At 41.2% G+C, this 18,223-nt stretch overlaps 1 protein-coding gene across 4 annotated transcripts in view; it reads left to right on the top strand.

The window, feature by feature from the left end:
- The window catches only part of COBLL1 (cordon-bleu WH2 repeat protein like 1), a 125,083-nt gene that overhangs the window by 57,498 nt on the left and 49,362 nt on the right, over positions 1-18,223 (top strand). For 2 of the 4 annotated variants that reach the window (XM_089779739.1, XM_014580739.4), the window contains exon 2: positions 11,430-11,617. The exons of 1 other annotated variant lie outside the window; for it this stretch is intronic. In XM_089779739.1, the coding sequence (XP_089635865.1) occupies positions 11,526-11,617 (92 nt within the window). In that variant the 5' untranslated portion in view covers positions 11,430-11,525. Of the gene's footprint in view, positions 1-9,164; positions 9,456-11,429; positions 11,618-18,223 lie in introns of those variants that run through there. One more of the 4 variants, XM_014580740.4, reaches the window with a different exon arrangement.

Genomic DNA, 18,223 nt, shown 5'->3' with positions numbered 1-18,223 from the left:
CTTATAACTACATTAATATTTGATATTATCAGGTTAGTGTATATTAGCTAAATTAATATTTGGTATCTAGTAATTCCATTGGTAGCTTGAGGGTAACCTGTTGTCAAGGCTATTCCCCACTCTGGCACTTCGAGTGCAGAAGGTGGGGGCTTGCAATAGACCTTAACATATCCTGCCACTAAAGGCTTCTGGTTTAAACTACTCAGTCACAGACTTTCTGACCTTTGGTGGTACCACCCAAACGCAAAAAAACCCTGAAGCAAGGCAAAAGCATTTGCAAACTCTTTCTTGTGGGGTAACCCCATACTCTTAACTCTCCCCTAGGAAAGGGCTTAAAAAAATTATAATCTCATAATAGCTGACCTTCAGTTCAGGCACATGGATACAAAATCTTCCTTCTAGGACACAGGAATTAGATTATAGTCTTAAAGGTGACTTTATTAACAGAAAAAAGCAGATATATTTGGTAAAGCCTACTTGGTTTGTAGGTGTTGCAGAGCAAATAAAAAAAGAAGCAGAATTGCTTTCCTGGGATTCAATTTAGTTAGTGTGTGGGTAGGGGTAGGGGGTAGGAAGGCTAGCACGGAGCAGTTTAACCAAACTAAAAACGAAGAAAATAACCTGATCATGTCTAACTACAAATAGTCCCTATTTTACTTGTATCTCTGTTCCAAAGTTTAGATTTCTTTTCTTAGACATGGATATTTCTGGGAAATCTATGCCTTATTACTGCTTAGTCAATTTCTCTCCCAGCTCCTGCTCTGACTTGCACACCAAGGGAACTGAAGCAGGCCAAAACTTGTTTCATTTCAAACTTCTCCCACTCTCTTCCCATTAACTCTCCTGGCTCCCTGCCAACACTTCCTGGATACCCACTCTTTTGGGTTAAACCATTCACAGGCACCTTAGTTACTGAATACTGGGCTGTTTGGAAAAGAGGAATATCCCCTTCACCCATCAAAACGCTTAAAAAAAAAAGTTGATCAAAGAAATTGAATTTCTAATGTTAACCCTTAAACATTTTAAGAGTTCTTGTGCTTGAGAGACTTCTATTTTTTGTTTTATAAGCTATGCAAGAGCCAAAGGGAAAATGCCACTGGGAAGACTACATTTTTTACTTTTTTTTTTTAAAATCACTGTTTTATGGGATGTTTTTCCTTAAATCTAAAACTGTTAATCTGGTAGGGTGAAGGAGAAAGTGATCTCAAAATCAGATCAGAGACTTGCAGATTGCAGCTAAATGCAACAATTGGGCTCTGCCTGACTCATGAACTATTTTTTTCCTCTGAGTCTGATGTATTAAGAAATATTGGAGTTTCTGCTATCGTGCAACAGCAGCACACTGAAGCTATGTCTACACTGCGCTGGTTTTGCACAAGAAATAAGCAAAGGATGCTAAGCATGGAATGTCACCGAGCCTCATTTGCATAATTGAGTGGCCGCTTTTTGCACAAGAGGCTTTTGCGCAAAAAGGAGCCGTCTACAGAGCTCCTTCTTGCACCAAAAAACCCTCTTGTGCAAGAGCCGTTCTTTCTGAAAAAAAAGAGAAGTTTTTTGCACAAGAAGGAGCAGTGTAGTCAGCAAAAAAACCTTCTTGCACAAGAGCCGTTTTTCTTGGGGGGGGGGGGGAGTGGAAAAACCCCTCTTGCGCAAGAGGGGTTTTTTGTGCAAGGAGTTGTGTAGACAGCTCCTTTTTGTGCAAAAGCCTCTTGCACAAAGTGGCTGCTAAATAATTATGCAAATGAAGCTTGGCGATATTCCATGCTTAGCTTCATTTGCATATTTCTTGCGCAGAACCAGTGCAGTGTAGACATAGCGTAGGGATAGTGGGTGCCCAGGCTTTTCAGCAGTGTTTACCACATACACTAGACTAGAGAAATCAATTACCTCAGTTTGTCACCTCACTCTTTTGGATTTTTTGGTCTACATTTTAGCCTTTCGTTCTTTTTGTTTGTAAGGGTTTTTCGCCAGTCTTCATCTTTGACCTATCTCTTGGTTTTCTTTCATTGCCTGACACTTAATAGGATAATCTTTCTTTCTTCATCCCATTCTCAAGTCTTCTCTGTGTACTTAGCATCCTTTATCTCTTAGACTCGTTCAGTTGTAATCTGCATTTCATTTGTACCTCTGTTGATTGTTTTTATGCTAGCAGCAGCTGTAACGTGCATGGCAGTAAGATTTTTAGGACCCATACTTACAAATATTAAAATATGCCAAGAGACAATCTTCTGGAAGTTGCAACAAGTTTTTTCACAAGAACAGTATCATAGTACATATCTAGATAACTGTGAAATACATACAGTGCAATATAGTGTTCATCATACAGAATCTCATTTGCAAGTTAGATTGGAGAGAGGGAGGCTCAAGAGATGGCAATCGTGATTCTGCTACAGAGAGGAAAAAGATTGTCTATAATGCTGGAGTGGAGCGAAGAGCAATGGAAAAGTATAGATAGCTACAGATGTAATTACTTTTGTACACTAATTAAATTGAATGTTGAGTAGAAGGGAAACTACTATGAAGGGACAGGAAGAGAAGTCTCTGGTGTGTATATATACACTGCACCTGTACCTTGAATTTCGAGTAATTTTCAAAATGGCTCATTTTGTAATCTGAAACCCTGGGAGGATGTCCGTGCTCTCCCTGCCCCTGCTCCATCCTCCCCCTTATACTAAACTCAAGCTCCCGACCCCAAGGAATGTGGCCTTGGGAATTACTAGTGAGCCTGGTGTGGGATGGCAGCAGGGGTCAGGCCCTCTTCCACTCATCAGGGCAGCACTGCAGCACTCTGCTCTCCCACCATCTCCCAGGGCACCCCAGTCACTCCACTTCGCAGCAGTGGGAAGCAGAGCGTTCCAGCCCCAGCGTGGGCTGATGTAGGAATTGGCAGCAGATCAGAGGCTGCTGTGGTGAGTGCAGGGGGGGCCTGCTGCTGGCCCCCACCCATCCCATGGGCTAACTGAGTATAGGGCACCATCCTGTCCATAGCGCAGCTGCTGTGGGCCCATCCCCAAGCACCTGGGGCACCTGCACTGAACCTTCCTGTGGGATGGACAGCTTTGCAGGCGTGTCACAAGGAAATGCCAGGAGTCGTGCAAATGTAGCAGTCAGAAGCCTCTTGAGCCATGCTGTGCTACCAGTGGTGGTGCTGCAGGCACGGAGGGTGAGGTGGGGGAGGGGAGGTAGTTGAATCATCTGGGGCAGCAGCGAGACTCGGTGTGTCTCAGGGTAGGACGGAGTGCATGGGCTAGCAGATGGGGCTGGGAGATGTGTGGAAACCCGGTCACCCTTCCTGGAACCTTGCAGGAGAGGGATGCCTACTGGCCCACACAGAAGGTTTGAGGACTGGCACTGGCCCAAAGGTCTGCAACCTTTTTAAGCATGAGATCACTTTTTGAATTTAAAGGCAATCCAGGATCCACTTCAAAACCAAACATCCTTGCCCCACCTCTTTTCCTCCCCTTCTCCAAGGCCCCGCCCCTGCTCACTCCCTCCCCCACCCTCACTCACTTTTATCAGTCTGAGGGCAGAGGGCTGGGGACTCTGATCTTGGGCTAAAGGATTTGGAGTTTGGGAGGGGTTCTGAGCCACCTGGGGCAGGGAGTTGAGGTGTAAGAAGGGGTTCACGGTGCAGGCTCTGGGAGGGAGTTTGGACTAGGGCAGGGGTTTGGGGGTATAGGAAGGGTTCAAGACTGAGGCTAGAGCTTGGAATGCAGGCTTCAGCTGGGCACCGCTTATCACAGGTGGCTTCTGGGTGGTGGTGGTGGTGCAGGAAACTAAGATGGGTTTACCCTTACTCTGGTCCTGCACCACACCCAAAACCAGCCAGCAAACTCTTTCCATTCATGCCTCTGCCCTACTCTGTGGAGATGGGGTAGAGGGTGGAGGAAGGGACATCCTGACATCAGTCCTCCCTTTCTTTCTGTGCCCTGCACAGCAAGCAAGAGGCTCCCAGGACTGGGGGGCAGCTCCAAGGCAGGAGCAACATGGCAGTGCTGGGAGGGCCAGATGAAGTGCCAGAACTTGGTAGCCTCCTGGCCAAACCTGTCAGGGTCACCTGTCAAAGGCTCCAAGATCTACCAGTAGATCTCAATCTACTGGCTGGTGACCAATGCCCTAAGGTAACTTTGAGTTTGAAACTCCTGATTTATAGTCTGGTAGGAAATTAAGGGTAAAGCATAAAATGTTGTAAAGTGTTAGAAGTGAGAACTTATTACTAGGGGACACTATATACGGTAACAATGTTACTGTCTTCATTACATAATTGAAACTAAACAGTAAAGCATTGCTTGAAGGTGTAATGCTTTTTGCAGCACAATACACATACATGGTACAATATAGTTCCTTGTTTATAGCAGCATATGGTTTTTAATTTAGGTCATGTCTTCCAGCATCACCTTGTGATGGAAAAACAAATATTTTGAACAGTTAATGAATAATCATTAATTCTGTTTATTATTTCTGTCTGGCTAAAATAAGTATTATATAACATTAATCTGTCAGTTTGGAAGCTAATAGCCTTATGGCATGTTAGTCTATATGAACTGTGAATGAGTTTACACTATGTTGAATAAAAAATGAAATGCATATTTAATTCTTAGCTAAAGCTAACTGTAACAGCATCTTGAAGCCCAGCTTTGGAAATGAGTCCATATTTTGATATAATAAACTGATCATTGATATTTGCTTTAAGACAAACAATCAGATTTATGTGTATTAGAAATAAATGTAACATATGTGACTTGTTTAGGTGTAAGAGGAGTATTAAATGTGTGATGCGAAGAGATTCCATGAGCACTTTAACTTTAAATGCCAACATGTAATCTAGTGCAGAGTAACTTGTCTACATCTGTGTACTTGCCCTGCCAAGAAAAGCCATGTGCTCTTAATTTCCCTTTTCAGAAAATAAATATTAAATAAAATAATAAATGTGGAAATAAATGTGTGTCGGTAACATTCATGATTTGATGTTACCAATACTACTGTTGTGCGTCAGTAACTTGAGAGCTATGTAGTTCTAGTTTTGTATTTCTGATTTTGACTTAAAGTAAATATAAACAACTTTATCCAATCTCTCCATACGCTTAGTAACATTTCAGTTGAGAATTACGAACTATCCCTTGTTAACATGATTCAGTAGGAACAAAATTAACATAGCAGGCCAGATAGAAGATCATAGATACCCACATAGCATGCTCTGGGTGAGGGATGGGGAGCTGCTTCCCATACCGGGCAACTAGTTAAGTAGTTACCCGTTAAACATCCCTACTCTAAACAAGTCATTAGGGATGTTAACTGGTGGGGGTTGGAGCAGCTCCCTGTCCACCACAGACAAGGGCTTCTCTGGCAGGCCTGGAGCAGAGCCTGACTGGGATGCCCTGGCCTGGTTAACCCAGTTAATCATTATTTTACATCCCTAGTTTAGAATCACTTTCATGTTTTTATGGCAGGCATTACCAGGTCTGTTATACATAATCTTACAGAAGTACATGTTGGAGACATGCTGCAGGGATCTCAATTTTGGGATCTCTGTTTTGTGTAAAAGCAGTGGGAGATGAGAAAGCAGCTGGGAAATTTGGTGTCTAGTGTCAGTCCTTGAAGTCTCCTCCGGTCCCCTCCCATTCCCATTCTGTTCTGAAATTTGACTTGTCCTTTTCATGTGTGTTCCTTTTTAAAAATTGTATCCTTTGGTATATATGGTTGTGACAATTTTCTTCCACTATTTGATCTGAGGAAGTGGGTCTGGCCCACGAAAGCTCATCACCTAATAAACCATCTTGTTAGTCTTTAAAGTGCTACATATTCTGGTGTAGCTGAAACAAAAAACAGGACTAACTTGAAGCAGTTACTCTCTGGAAACGGGGTATTAGTATTTGAATGAGATTCCTGAAATAAGGGATTGCCTGCATGCTGTTTAATCATCTGTCTTCAAGTAAATAAAATAAGTTAAATTTCCTATAGACCCAGATATCATACCACAGATTTCTCATGGGAAAAGGAAGCCACCAAAGAAATGGGAAACAAAAAAAGGAAACCAGCTGGGGTAAGAGAGGGGAGATGAATGAGGGGGAGGAAAGGTTTAAAAACTGGGAGAAAAAGGGCAGAAGGTGGGGGGAATATTACCAAATGAAATCCATAGTTAGCAGGTTTTAAACAAAAGGAAGCATTTTTGTTGCTACAACACAGTCAACCTGTGAAACTCCTTGCCAGACTGTAATGATCCAAAAAAAAGTAGATTAATGGAGACTAGGTCCATCAGTAGCTATTGGTGAGGATGGGCAGGGATGGTTTCCCAGAAGCTGAGAATGGACAGCAGGTCACTTGATTACCTGTTCTGATCATTCACTCTGGGGCACCTGGCCACTATTGAAAGACAGGATATTAGGTTAGATGTACCTTTGATCTGACCCAATATCATGGTTCTTCTGAGAGAAAATAGAGAGAAATGAAGAAGTTGTGGCACCTGGACCAGGAGATGAAAGACTGGAACTGCCCATTGCCAATCAGTTGCAGAATGTGTCTCTGATAAAAATGGCTGTGTTAATGGTTTCTCTAGTAGTGTGCAGTGATACGAATAAGGACAAAATGATTTTGAAACCAGCTTTCTCTGAATTTTATTTCACTTGCAGTAAAAGGCATGATGCTATCAGGCATTTTATAAGCTGTTTCATATAGCTCCACCAATATATTGCTGTCCTGACTTGCATCAGGTGTCTTCTGAAGCCCTGTGTACACTTAGGGTACATCTAGACTGCGTTCTTTCTTCAAAAGGAGGTATGCAAATTAGGCACTAATTTGCATAACTTCTGATTGCTTTTTTTTTTCGAAAGTGAAAGTAGTCTAGATGCAGGGTGCGTGTGTGAGAAATCCTTTTTTTTGAAAAGATCGCTCTTCCTAAAAAAGGTTTGTGGTTTTTTTGGGGAGGGAAAAAAATGCATCTAGACTACTTTCATTTTTGGAAAAAGCGATCGGAAGAATATATGCAACTTAGCATCGAATTTGCATATCTCCTTTTGAGAAAAGAATGTAGTCTGGATGTGGCCTTAACTTCCAGTGGCACAGGTGTGTTGCTACAGCTGTACCACTATTATATCACTTGTGTAGCCAGATTATGCTGACAGGGGAGAGCACTCTGTCCTGCTGATGTAATAAAACCAGCTCCGTGAGCACTGTTGGTAAGAGATGCTCTCCTGCCCACATAGCACTGTGTACTTAAGTTTTGGTGGCATCAGCATTCATGTCATTTGCGGGGTGTTTTTTCACATCTCTGACTCCTTAGGTAACAAAAGTTTTGCCTGCATAAGTGTTAGTGCAGATATGGCCTCAGTTCTAGATAGGGGTCTAGATAGTTAATCTAAATTTAACTAATCAAATAGTCGATGGAAATCCCATCAACTGTTTGGTTAGTCTATAAGGGCGCCTCCACCTTTTTAACTGTAGCAAGAGCCTTTCCAGTCTCTTGTACATTTTAAAGATGAAGGTGCCACAGGGAGCGCGGACCCTGTGCTTACTGCGGTGGTTCTGCTTTAGAAGCTGGGCTCTTGTACATTTCAAAAAACCGAATCATAGCAGAAGCAATGCAAGCAGAGACTGCTTCAATCCCTGCATGTGCTGTTTCCACTGTGCCTCTACCTCTCCTGCCCCCCAGCTTTTAAGCTGGCTCTCCCCCCGTTGCCTTTCTCTGATAAAGGCAGCAAACGAGGGGGAGGGACTAGTTGCTCATCACTAGTCGACTGTCTAATAAGCTTCTGCTTATTGGATAGCCGACTAGTCTTATATCCCTAGTTCTAGAGCTCTTCAGCATAAGCTGCTGCTGTATGAATTGGGTGGTGGTTTTATGATGTGCACAAATGTAAACATTAGGTTAATTCGTATTTAGTGACAGCTGGCAGCTTTGATACTAGACCTTCAGCAGTATATCATGGAAACCTAGAATACTAGAGCTGGAAGGGACCACAAGAGGTCATCCAGTCCAGTCCCTTGCCCTCATGGCAGGACCAAGCACTATCTACAACATCCCTGATAGATGTGTCTCTACCCTGCTCTTAAATATCTCCAGTGATGGAGATTCCACAACCTCCGTAGGCAATTTATTCCAGTGTTTAATCACCCTGTCAGTTAGGAAGTTTTTCCTAATGTCCAACCTAAACCTCCCTTGCTGTAGTTTAAGCCCATTGCTTCTTGTCCTACCATCAGAGGCCAAGGAGGAGAAGAATTTTTTTTCCTCTCCTTCCTCCTTTTAGATACCTGAAAACCGCTATCCTGTCCCCACTCAATCTTGTCTTTTCTAAACTAAACAAACCAAATTCTTTCAGTCTTCCCTCATAGGTCACATTTTCTAGAACTTTAATCATTTTTGTTGCTCTTCTCTGGACTTTGTCCAATTTCTCCATATCTTTCCTGAAATGTGGTGCCCAGAACTCGACACGCTACTCCTACTGAGGCCTAATCGGCTCAGAGTAAAGCTGAAGAATGACTTCTCATGTCTTGCTCACAACACTGCTGTTAATACATCCCAGAATGTTTGCTTTTTCAGGAGTCACACTCACTCCTATTTAGCTTGCAGTCCACTATGACCCTTAGATCCTTTTCTGCAGTACTCCTTCCCAGACAGTCACTTCCCATTTTGCATGTGTGCAACTGATCGATTGTTCCTTTTTAAGTGAAGTACTTTGCATTTGTCCTTATTAAACTTCATCCTATTGACTTCAGACCACTTCTCCAGTTTGTAGGGCAAATGCATTAACTCTCTTGGTGGTGAGAGAAGTAATATTAATCCACCAACACCTGTTTAATGAATCTTGCCCTCTTTAGTTTTTAGGGGTTAAATGACAAAAAGGGAAGTTTTGACCCATTCAGTATGAGGGTCATTCTAGGCATGTTAAAGAAGTAAAAATAAGAGGGAGAAATGAATTCATTTTGCATTGTTAGAATCTGTTTTATGTACATATTTGTACTGCTTTTTTTAATCACTAACGTCTTTTTAACGCTGAAAACCAGCAACTCCTCCTATCTTAAAAAAAAATCATAATCCACAAACTTTGTGAAGCTTTCATGTAACCCAAACTTAACCCTGGCATGCTGCCCATACTGACCAAAGTTAATTGAATACCAGTTAGCTCCGTGCCCTTGGATTTGTCACAGAGTTGTAAACCCAAACTAACAGCATTGATTAATTCCTTCAACCTTTGTATATAAGGAAACTTTCTTAAAAGTTAAATACATGAGTGGAGGAAGGTTCTGAATCTTCCTCACGGTTGCTTGATTTGGAAAACTTAATTACTACTGATTCCTGTGTGAGATGTGAAGAGTTAAATTATGCTGCTTGGGTTTTTTGAAGTTCAAAGCTTTAAGTACTTTCAGAAATGGACAGATTAGTCATGTGAAATCTTGTTACAATTTAGTAGTTACATAGTCTTGTTTTGCAATGCTACTGTGGACCTTGCTGTTTAAGTGTAAGTAGCTTTGAACTTCGGTTTTTGCAGGGGAGGTATGTATTTTTAGTCTCTGTATTATAAAGATCTGTTTTAATTTCCAAAATTGCAGGTCATTGCAATAATCAGAGAATTGACACATCTTTGAGCTTCATTAAAGTAAATTTGTTTTAGTTTGTGGCATGCAAATACTTAACATGGCACTACGTATATTGAAATTTGTTGTTTGTGTTGAGTGGAACTCCATATAACTGTTAAGGGAATGTCGAAGGATAATCTTTTTGCTTTTATGTAACTTTAATACATGTCTTGAAGTTCTGTACATTTTTGGAGTGTAAATTTGGGGGCATTCTTCAGGAGTGTGTATCCTTTTTCACTGAATATAAAGTCTGTTCTCCAGATACTTTCCTCATGTTAAACTCAATATTTTAAAGTTATGGGATTTTTTAATGGGTTAAGCTTCCTGAAGAATTCCTGTAAATAAAGTATAATTGTTGCACCAATAAAAGGAAAGTCTACAGCATGTGTCTGGAATATATATATATATATATTTTGCCTTGAAATTATTGTATCACTGAAGACAGATTTCTCTCTTTTTTTCTTTCAAATTGAGATACTACTTCAGGAATTTAAAGCATAATTTTGAGTAATGCTTTCTTGCAGTATAATCCTGACCTTTTGGGGATTGAGTACACAAACTTTTCCTCCCTGTAATTTAAACACATTTCATGGGTTATTGATTAAATAAAAGGCGTTTCTGTGTAACAACAAACATATGCTATTGCAATGTATACTGTTGCAAGGCTGACCTTTTTTAAAAATATCCTCAAAACCGAGGCTAGGACAAGTAGGTACCCATACATACAGACGTGGGGTGGTATTTTCTTAGTTGTGCATTTTTCACCCCTACTTATTGTCAAATCTGTGCAATTTCACGACATGGCAACTTAAACTCTTACTATATGCAGCTTACATCCACTGTGCAATTTATGCCACCGTTGATCACAGCTGAGTTTGGCACAGAAGCTTCAGACTACATGAGTTAATAGCATTGTATTTTTAAAGAAAAGTAGCATGCTCCTGTTCCGATACCACAGATGAAAAAACATTTTATTCTTGTTTTCCATAGTTATTTCTGTGGAGGATATATCACACTGTGTTAACTGTAAGGGAATGAGAACGGGTGGTGATGGCAAAATATTACTGCTAAGGGTCTTGCATGAAATGGTTGCTGCTTACTAGGTGCATCAATATAACTAGACATGTCGCTTCTGTCCATACAGGTTTCAAAACCAAACAAGTAGACAACAAAGACTAACAAAAATAACATTTGAACGTAACAAATGAATACTGATATGTAGAAAACACTGTTTCATTTTGTGTATTTTTTTCCATTTCATTACTGTTTTAATGAGTCGTATAAAGGTAATGGATTTTTTTTCCAAATACTTAATATATTAACACAGATCAAACTTTCCTAAGCTCGCCTGCATTGTAAACTTAAGATGTGCAAATTGTCAACAGCACATAGTTCATGTGGCATTTTTGCATTACGTGGTGACATCTGTTTCATTATCAGAATGTAATAAACCTGTTGGGGAATTTTGCTATTTCAGCATCTTTTTTTTTTTTAAATAAACATACATGTTGCATGATAGAAGGTGGTTTTGTTTTTGTGGGGTTTTTATACTTGGTGTGAAACATGGCCATATAAAACTGAATGCAGTGCTGTTTTATTGGCTCCTGTGTGTAGGTCAGGCATACATTTCTCACATGCATCACCACTACTGCCTAGATTTTCACAATCCTCCTGTGAGATATCTGGCTTGTACAGCATGTGTGTGAAAATAATAGTTTTGGTCATTTTCACTCTGATATTCCTGTTGGTCCAAAGAAAACATTGTTGAGCTTAATTTACTAACTTCACATTGCAAAAATATAGTGATTGTTAGATTTTTTTTTAATGTTTCCTAATTTTTTTTAAAACTATTTCAGAAGAAAAGCTAAACCTACAGCTCCTCTTCCTCCATCTGAAACAAAAAAAAAATTGAAGTTTCTTTATTTGATGATACTGAAGCAACTGATTACACCATGGAACAGAAAGAGAATGTAATTGATAAGGATCTAGAATTATCAGTAGTCCTTCCAGGGGATATGATCAGATCTACTACTGTGAATGGCAGGTATGGCATAGAATTATTATTATTATTTATTAATAATTTTTTAAAGAACACTGTTTCTACTGTCCACTTCCTGGACAGACTTACATAGCACTTAAATCCATACTCAGACTTGCATTTCTGAAGACAGTAAATTTTTAAATTACTGTTCAGATACTAATCACTTCGGCGGTGGGAGGCGTGACTCAATCTATAATATAAAAATAAATATAAATAAAATACTCTAATGCTTTAATTGAATGGCTTGAAGTCAAGCCAGTCAGAGAATAGAGCATACTGTGAATTCAAGCCAGTAAAGGTAAGTGATCCTTTTCTTTGAGTGTACAGGTAGTCCCTGGGTTACGTACAAGATAGGGACTATAGGTTTGTTCTTAAGTTGAATTTGTATGTAAGTCGGAACTGGCTCCAGATTCAGCCGCTGCTGCTGAAACTGACCAGGGGCTGACTACAGGAAGCCCTAGGCAGAGTTGCTCTGCCCCCAGCTTCCTGGAATCAGCCACTGATCAGTTTCAACAGCGGCTGAATCTCGAGCCTGGGACAGAACAGCTGGGCTGCCAGGTAGGTCCCTGCAGGACCAACCCGGCAGCACCCCAGCTGCTCTACTCCAGGGTCCACAACAAAAGCCTGGTCTGCTGGGGGGGGCCCACTAGCTGCGCCCCCCCCCCCAGCAGACAAGGGACACAGGGAGCAAAGCCGCAGCGGCGGTGGGGTGCCGCGCCTCTGAGGCTTTGCTCTGGCAAAGCCTCAGAGGCGCCGGACCCCTCCGCCTCCCCGGCTTTGCTCCAGGTGTCCCTGGTCTGCTGGAGACGGTTCCCAGCAGACCATGGGCACCTGGAGATGCTTTTCTCGCCCCGGTGGTCGAGGTGGCGGGACCGCTGCGCTCTGGGTGGTCCCGCTGCCTGCGAGCTCCGGGGCGAGAGAGCCCCGTTCGTAAGTGCGGATCTGACATAAGTCGGATCCGCGTAACTCGGGGACTGCCTGTACTGAGGCTACTCCAATTCAGAAAGCTTGAAAAACTACCTGCTCGTTCAGTCTGACAAATCCTAATATGTTAAAGCAAAGTGGAAAATGTGCATACCATCTCACTTCAATGTGGCAAACTTCACAAGAAATGAAGACTCCATTGCATGATTTCCAGCAAGTTAAATGCCAGCTTGTTGCATGCACTGTATGTCACATAAAATAAGAACCCACATATATTTTGCTCCCCTTTGCTTGCTTTTGTGTTGTCCCTGTGTGTTTGCGATTGTTTAAACTATGTAATGTGAACAAGTCAGCATCTGTATCTCTCTCATTACTTTAATAGGCAATTTAGGCTTATGCAGCTTGCTCTTTCCAGTCTTCAAATTTTTTTCTTTTGAAGTCAATTACTGAGGTTGAGAGAATGCTACGGTTCTTTGAAGGAATTTTGCTTATTTTTGTACCTAACTGAATCATGGCTTGTATAAATAGTCTAGCACCTTAAAGACTAACAAAACATGTAGATGGTATCCTGAGCTTTCCCACACTAAAGTCATCTGAAGAAGTGGGCTGTGCCCACGAAATCTCATGATACCATCTATATGTTTTGTTAGTCGTTAAGGTGCTACTAGACTACTTTGTTGTATTAAATGTTTCCTGTTAGACAAACTCCCCTACCCCCGAAGCATTTGAACATGGCTGTCTAATTTGTCAGTGTTCAAGGAGGAGGCCCACAAGTCTAATATAGTGTAGAGACTTGAACTGGGCACAGGAAAGAAAGCAGGTAGCTTTTTCGTTACAATCCACAGCTTTTCTTTACTTTGTATCAGAATACCATTGAACGAGGCCTCTGAAGTTGTCTGTTTTCTGCTGCACATTCAACAAAGTGTACTTAGGTTGAGCTTAGTGAGTTACACATGGCTCCAGAAGAGCTCTGCTGAATCTGTGTTGGTGATGATCTTGACAGATTGTTTTTAAAATCAGTTTGTTTCTCTAGTGCTTTAGGATTTCGTTCTAGTTATCTGTTCCTTTACTCTGTATATCTGTTGCTTTACTCTGTATAATTAGTGCCTGTTTTGCTACCTTAGTTTTAAAAAAACTGCTGCATTTATAATAATATGTTCTATTTTTAACCTTAAAAGTATGTTGGTTGATTGGGAGACAGGGAAAGGAGTAGAGTGCAAGAGACTTAAGTAATTGGACAGTCATATGGAAACCAAATAAATTTTTCTCAACCTGGAAGAATTTTTCTGGCTACTAATACAGTGCTGTGAACTTCCTTAATATTATAGAATCATAGAAAACTAGAACTGGATGACCTCTTCAAGTCCAGTCTCCTGCCCTCATGACAGGACCAGGTACCATCTTGATCGTCTCTGATAGATGTTTATCTAACTAGCTCTAATTATAAAGATTCCACAACCTCCCTAGGCAATTTATTTTAGCAGTTAACCACCCTGACAGGAAGTTTTTTCCTAATGTCCCACCTAAACCTCCCTTGCTGCAATTTAAACCCATTGCCTCTTATCCTATCAGATGTTAAAGAGAGTACTTTTTTTTTCCTCCTTCCTCCTTCTAACACCCTTTTAGGTACTTGAAAGCTGCTATCATGTCCCCTCTCAGTCTTCTCTTTTCCAAACTAAACAAACACACTTTTTTCAGCTTCCCTCATAGGTCATACTTTCTAGATCTTCACAAATTTTGGTTGCTGTTCTCTGCATCTTCTCTAATTTTCTCCATGTTTTCTGAAATGTGGTGTCCAGAATTGGATACAGTACTCCAGTTGAGGCCTAATTAGAGGGGAAGAATTACATCTCGTGTCTTGCGCATAAGACTCTTGTTGATGTGTCCCAGAATGTTTGCTTTTTGCAACAGCATCACACTGACTCTTATTTAGCTTGTGGTTCACTGTGACCCCTGGATCCACTTCTGCAGTACTCCTTAAGTCACTTGCCATTTTTTATATGCAAAATGGATTGATTAATAATTGGAGTTCCAATACTGTTTCAAGAAACAGAAAAGAGAGAGTTTGCGTGTCCTTCCAGTAATACTGTAAGATCCTGGCTGCTTACATTTTCTGACAAATCTTCTTAAACTTCCCAGGCAGGGCGAAGATGAGGAGATTAGGGAGTGAACAGTGAGTTGTTTGTTTGGATATATACGTATTATATTAATGACAGGAACACAAAATGAAAAATTTTCCCTTTCCCAAATATTTTTTGCTCACTCTTCAGAGGATTCAGCATGTTGTTGTAAACCTGTATTACAACTTGTTTAATTACTTTAAAACACATCTGGAGGCAGAATTAATTGCAGTTCATTGCAAAATAAAAATATTCAGAGAAACAGGTAAATTGGAGTCTGATGTAAAAGACTTGTGGTTTTGTAATCACTAATCACAAACAGTAATTTGGGAAAAATTATGTGACTTCAGGTATCCTCTAGCTTGCTAAGAGCTACCCAGAGATGATAAGCCTTATTTGTGTCCTGTGATATTTGATGTCAGAAGATTTTCTGATTAAGAATTATGAACTGTAAACATGTTCAGTTTTAATGATACAGCTAGTCACATTTTCTGTTGGCTCTGTCGGTTTGTCTCCCTGGACATTAATCGAAGTATTTTTATATTAAGCAAAATTTAGAAAATGCTACTTAAAAGTAATTTTTAAAGTGTCATTTGGGTTACTTTTTATCAATTATTTACTTATGGACTCTGCCTTTTGAACTTCTGTGTCAGTTGCATCTGTACCTTGGCATGTAGACACAATTTGCTTTGACTCAGTCATGATACAGGGTATTCTTTAACTACCCAGTATGTGTTACAGCAAGAGGCCTCATTGAAGCATTTTTTATTTTTCTGCAATGGCAATGACTGTAATAAAATGTGCAGTTGAAATTAAATTGTATGCACTTGGGATGACAGAAATGTGACTCATCTTACTTCCAGGGAATGAATTACTTAAAAGAAGCCAAAAGGTGTATATTTGTAGAAACACTTGAATAAAATATATGAAGAAACAAATGGAAACACAGTACTTCAAGATGGGGGAGCTGGGTAGAGGAGGGAGACAGAAAATGTGTCATTTTGGAGAGTGAAGTCAAAAGTAATTACTTTAGCTAACCTTGAAAGATCTTAAAAGATAATTTCCTGAGCTGCTGTAGTGCTTCCTAGGCTTTGGAACAGGGATTGGATACTTGGCAGTATGGTTGCCTTTAGCAGAGCGGTGCCTTTTTGGCTATCTTGATTAAATTGTACCCAAATTTAGCCAGCTAATGTACTTTTTTTTGCACATACTTGGTAGAGGCTGGCAGCTGAGTTTTGCAAACATTCTTTCTAGGGATGTCAATGTGTAGACCAACTACATGATTAACCAATAAGCCTATTGACTACACTCATTTGCCTCCCTCCCATTGTTGCCTCTGTATCAGAGGCAGCAGCGTAGAGGGTGAGGGGGGCAGGCTGGAGCCAATACCTGTAGGGGAGCTGACTTGAGTAGCTCTCCGTGTGTGCTGGCTCCACTGACCCAACTGTACATCCTTTTGCTGCCTCCTACAGATGCAATGGGAGGGCAGGCAAGAGCCAGTGCTGGGGAGAGATGGCTTAACAGTTGACTCCCCCAGCACCAGTTCCACAGTGCCGCCTGTTCCACCCCTGCAGCATTGCTGTCCATGGGGGTGATTTGAGCTCCCTATAGACAAGGACTGCTACTGTGGAGCAGCCTCTGTCTGCCGGGAGCTCAGGGGAGCGTCAACGGATTTATGTGAACCACACTAACCATGGTTAGTCCACACAGAGCTCGCTGAGCATGCTGCAATCCAGGACTGAGCAAGGTGTGGGGTGTTTTTGTGTGTGTTGTTTTTTTTCAGGCTAGGAGTCAAATAATGAGACTTTATCCTGTTGGTGCTGTTGCCGTTCCCATACTGGTGCCCAGGCTTGTATGGGGAGAAGGAGACTAAATTGACTGCAAAGAGGCGAAGATAAGAGTTCGGCGTTCAGGAATAATCATAGGTGCATTTACTGACTTTAGAATGCTTGATGTTACAACCTTGATATTCTAACTAGGGATGTTAGATATCTATTAAATGAATAGTCGATTAACCTCATGAGTTCTTATCGGCTACTCAACTATTTTATAGTCCCTGGGGGTAAAGCTGGCAGCCAGTGTGCACCAGCTCCACTCTTGAGGAACCCCCTGCCACTCCGTGCTGCTGTATCAGAGGCAGCAGCGTGGGGTGTCTAGTGGACAGCTGGTCTGTGAGGTAGCCAGTTTTTAAAACCAGCTCCCCTTGTGGACCAGCTGCCTATCACCCTACACTGCTGCCTTGAATACCGAGGCAGCAGTGCAGGGCAGTGGCAGCCTCTGTCTGGGGGAAGAGAGGGAATGTGTGCAATCTATAGCATTAACCTATAAGCTTTTGCTTATGGGTTAATTGATTAATCACCTTTACATGTTAGAAGTAGGGATATAATACTATATTTGATGGAGTAACACATCTGAGCTTTGATTAGAGAGGGAGAAAGCACCTGTGGCTGAATAGCTAATGGTACTGAAATGCCTAATATTACAGTGAAGCTCTCCAATAAACGGTTGTGTATGAATCAAGCATCTAATTTTGTCAGTGAAATTTACAAAACTAATTTCTTTTGTTTGGATGTTTTGGGCTGGTGAATATACAACAGTGGGGAAATTGGATGTCTAAAGTTACTTGTAGCAAAGATCTCTCTTACTTAATTCATTAAATTTTCTTTGTAATATTTTGCCATAATTTCAGACAGTCTGTATATTCCCATTAGTGTTAGCAATGAAGAAAATACTGATGCCGCCTGTACTGTATAATGTGGCTGTTTTTCTTTGTTTGAGACACTGTGCAGTAATGGGCTATTGACCAGTCCTGGTTCATGTGTCTACCTTTAAAACGAACTTCTAAAGGTTAAGGTTTTGATTATGGTATAAGTCAGGGGGATGTAGCAACATTTTTCTAGCCTCGGTGGCAGTGTAAAAAGACCTGCAGATAAGAGCAACAAGGTCCCTTCTGTACTGAACACTAGCATCTTCTCGCAATAATATTTTTTTTTCAAGTTTTGTAAAATACTACTTCACTGCTCTGGTTGTCTGAAGAAGTGGGCTGTGCCCACGAAAGCTTATGATACCACCTACATGATTTGTTAGTCTCTAAAGTGCTACCAGACCATTTGTTTAAGTTTATCCATTATTTATTGTTCACTGGGTTCATCCCAATGTGGACCATGGATTTTGGAGTCAGGGAAATGATTTGTTTGGGTTCTTTTGGGGGGGGGGGGCTAAAATGTAATTGGCCTTCTATGTAAAGGAGGTCTTTGCCTCTGCCCTTGTCTCCTACTTGCAGCACCAGGACCAGAGGAGCCCAGATGATAGCACCAGTCTGCTTAGTTGCCAACCTCTTAAATTTAAATCCACCGGGAGTTCTCTCAGTAAAGCTGGGAACTGCTGCCTCACTTCTTGTTTAGCCATTGGGAAGTGATATCCTGATCCCTGCTGCTTCTGGCAGCTCCCATTGCCTGGGAACCATGATCCTCTGCCAATGGGAGGCTGCAAGAACCTGTACCTTAGGAGTCACAGGTAAATATCTTGGCAGCAGCTCTAGGGGATCAACTCTGGTGAACTGCTG

This window comes from Pelodiscus sinensis, chromosome 7 (genome assembly GCF_052426305.1).
Source record: "Pelodiscus sinensis isolate ZL-2025 chromosome 7, ASM5242630v1, whole genome shotgun sequence".
In the NCBI taxonomy this organism is placed as follows: Eukaryota; Metazoa; Chordata; order Testudines; family Trionychidae; genus Pelodiscus; species Pelodiscus sinensis.
The sequence above is the reverse complement of the archived record's forward strand: the minus strand, read 5'-3'. Positions and strand labels throughout refer to the sequence as shown.